Source organism: Myotis davidii, unplaced genomic scaffold, assembly GCF_000327345.1.
Source record: "Myotis davidii unplaced genomic scaffold, ASM32734v1 scaffold1757, whole genome shotgun sequence".
In the NCBI taxonomy this organism is placed as follows: Eukaryota; Metazoa; Chordata; class Mammalia; order Chiroptera; family Vespertilionidae; genus Myotis; species Myotis davidii.
In genome coordinates, this window is record NW_006288116.1 from 250065 (window position 1) to 252282 (window position 2218).

Genomic DNA, 2218 nt, shown 5'->3' on the forward strand with positions numbered 1-2218 from the left:
CTGTTATGGATTTCAGAAATCCATATTCTTTTTTGAGAATGGACATTGAGACTCTCTTTAGGAAGAAAGACCAAATTATGGGCCTTTAATGCTAAAACAGTCATGATATCTCCATGCTCCCATATTACCCACAACTGATTCTGTGAACGATTTCCAGGAGACCCTCTTGACTTTAATCTGTAGGATCCCTATGCTCCCCTTATTCCTCACCTTCACTCCTTTCCTGGGCAGTTGCCAGTAGTCCTGTTCAAGTCTTTTCTTTGTTTCCATGTAGAGCTTGTGACCACCAGGAACAGAGAAAATGCCTGCTGAAATACCTTCCATCAGGGACTTGGAAAGCTGCTCAAGTTTTTCCTGGCAGAATTTAACAGATGCCTCTTCATTCTGCAGCAAGATCTTATCCTGCTTATCCTTTATTATTTCCTGAAAGGGAAGTATAGAGCGCTATCACCAGGAGAAAAAGTTCCAAAGAACCGGGTGGAAGGAAGTCTAGCTGTGGTCTTCATGAGAAAGGCATTCTGTTGGAGAAGGACATGGAATAAAACGGGAATTACAAGGCTTCCTTTACTCACAACTCTGAAAATTCCATGTGAGGCAGTGGAAAGCTTTTAATCTCTCTGGGTCTCAGGCTCTTTCTTCATCAATAATATTGGTGTTGAATTCCCTTATCTCTATGGCTCCTTGCAGCTGTAACTTTTGTTAATTTCATTTTCAATGACACAATGAAACAATAAGGAGCCATAGGAATTGAAAATACCCTGGTATGCGGGTCTGTTAAGAGAAATTTGGTTCCTGAGAATGGGAGATTGTTCTCAAAAAGCATCTAGCGAAGGAATGACTTTTGGGTATTCAGGGCAGGCTTGAATTCAATGTAAGTATTCAGTCCAGAAAGATGTCTATGCTAATTATGCATCAGAGACCAAAAAAATTTTTACATAAAGTACCTGGGGAGAGGAAGAAGAAAATGCAGTCTTTTTAAATTGTATCTCTCATATGAATCCAGACCACTCTATCCATGACTGAGAGAGGAGGACTGGGGTCAGAAAAGCTTTTCTAGGCTTAATTTTCAATGAAAAGGTTACAAAGGGTATATAAATACTAAGGCAAAGTACCACAAGATTCTTCTGGAACGCCTGGTTGTCATCCTTGAAGGAGAGCTCCATGAAGATTGCAATGGCTTCCTTCTCACAGGCTGCATGCAGGTCCAGCAGCTCCTGCAGCGTGTCTGTGGGGAAGCTCACTCTCTGGGCCATCTGCTCACTGTAGTGGTTGGCGGCCTTCTGAACCGCCCCAGAGTTCTCAAGCTGGGCCAGTGTTGTAACTGCATTCTCCAAACAAGGCACTGCACCACTATTGATGGCATCCACATAAGTTACCACCAGAGTCCTTAGCCCTAATAAGCCAGGAAATTTAAGGAATAAATATCAATTTATCACTCAACAGGATTTATGATTTGGAGACTACATTTCTAAATCTCTCTATATGTCTGTCTGTCTCTCACAACCAACACACATACGTGTGCATGCGTGAACACACACACACACACACACACACACACACACACACACAACTTCCATCTCCTGTTATTGGTGTTCACAGTTAGTTAGATATTAACAAGAGACCAGGGAGCTACTGGAGTGAGTCATCTGTTAAAGCCTGATTAAATAGAAAAAAAATAGCCTTACAATCACCCTGGGGAGTCCACCCAACTAACTAGGATGGCAGAAAAATGGCACAGAGAGAATTCCTTTACTAAGTACCTGTGCAATAGGAGCCAAATGACCAAGCAAAACAATGAAGCATGTGCAATAGGAGCCAAAATGTGGACCATAAGTGGGGGAGGGCTCAAAACCGGGAAAATATGGGGGAAAGATTGCATGCGGGAAGTTCACAAGCCCTGAAGAAAACAGGAAAGATGCCGGGGTCCAACCCCAGTGGGTCCAGGGATCCCCAAAGGTGTGGACGGAGTCGGCGAAGAAGGAATGACACGGAGACAGCGTTCAGTTGATCACCAGCCTTTCCAGGATCTCTAGCCACAATCTCCAGCCAAGTTCTGTGTCCATGTTCTCTTGCTAGGTTCTCCAGCCAGGTTCTCCAGGTTCTCCAGCCAGGTTCCGTCGCCATGTTCTCTCGCTAGGTTCTGCAGCCATGTTCTCTCGCTAGGTTCTCCAGCCAGGTTCGGTCGCCAGGTTCTGTAGCCGGGTTCTTCAGCCAGTTG

At 44.4% G+C, this 2218-nt stretch overlaps 1 protein-coding gene across 1 annotated transcript in view; it reads right to left on the reverse strand.

Annotated features, from left to right (window-relative positions):
* Positions 1–2218, reverse strand: part of LOC102760527 (guanylate-binding protein 6) — a 29301-nt gene that overhangs the window by 2340 nt on the left and 24743 nt on the right. Inside the window, exons 7-8 of the mRNA XM_015561440.1 lie at positions 1113–1393; positions 211–423 (exon numbers count right to left, since the gene is read on the reverse strand). Coding sequence (XP_015416926.1) covers positions 211–423; positions 1113–1393 — 494 coding nt within the window. The remainder of the gene's footprint in view (positions 1–210; positions 424–1112; positions 1394–2218) is intronic.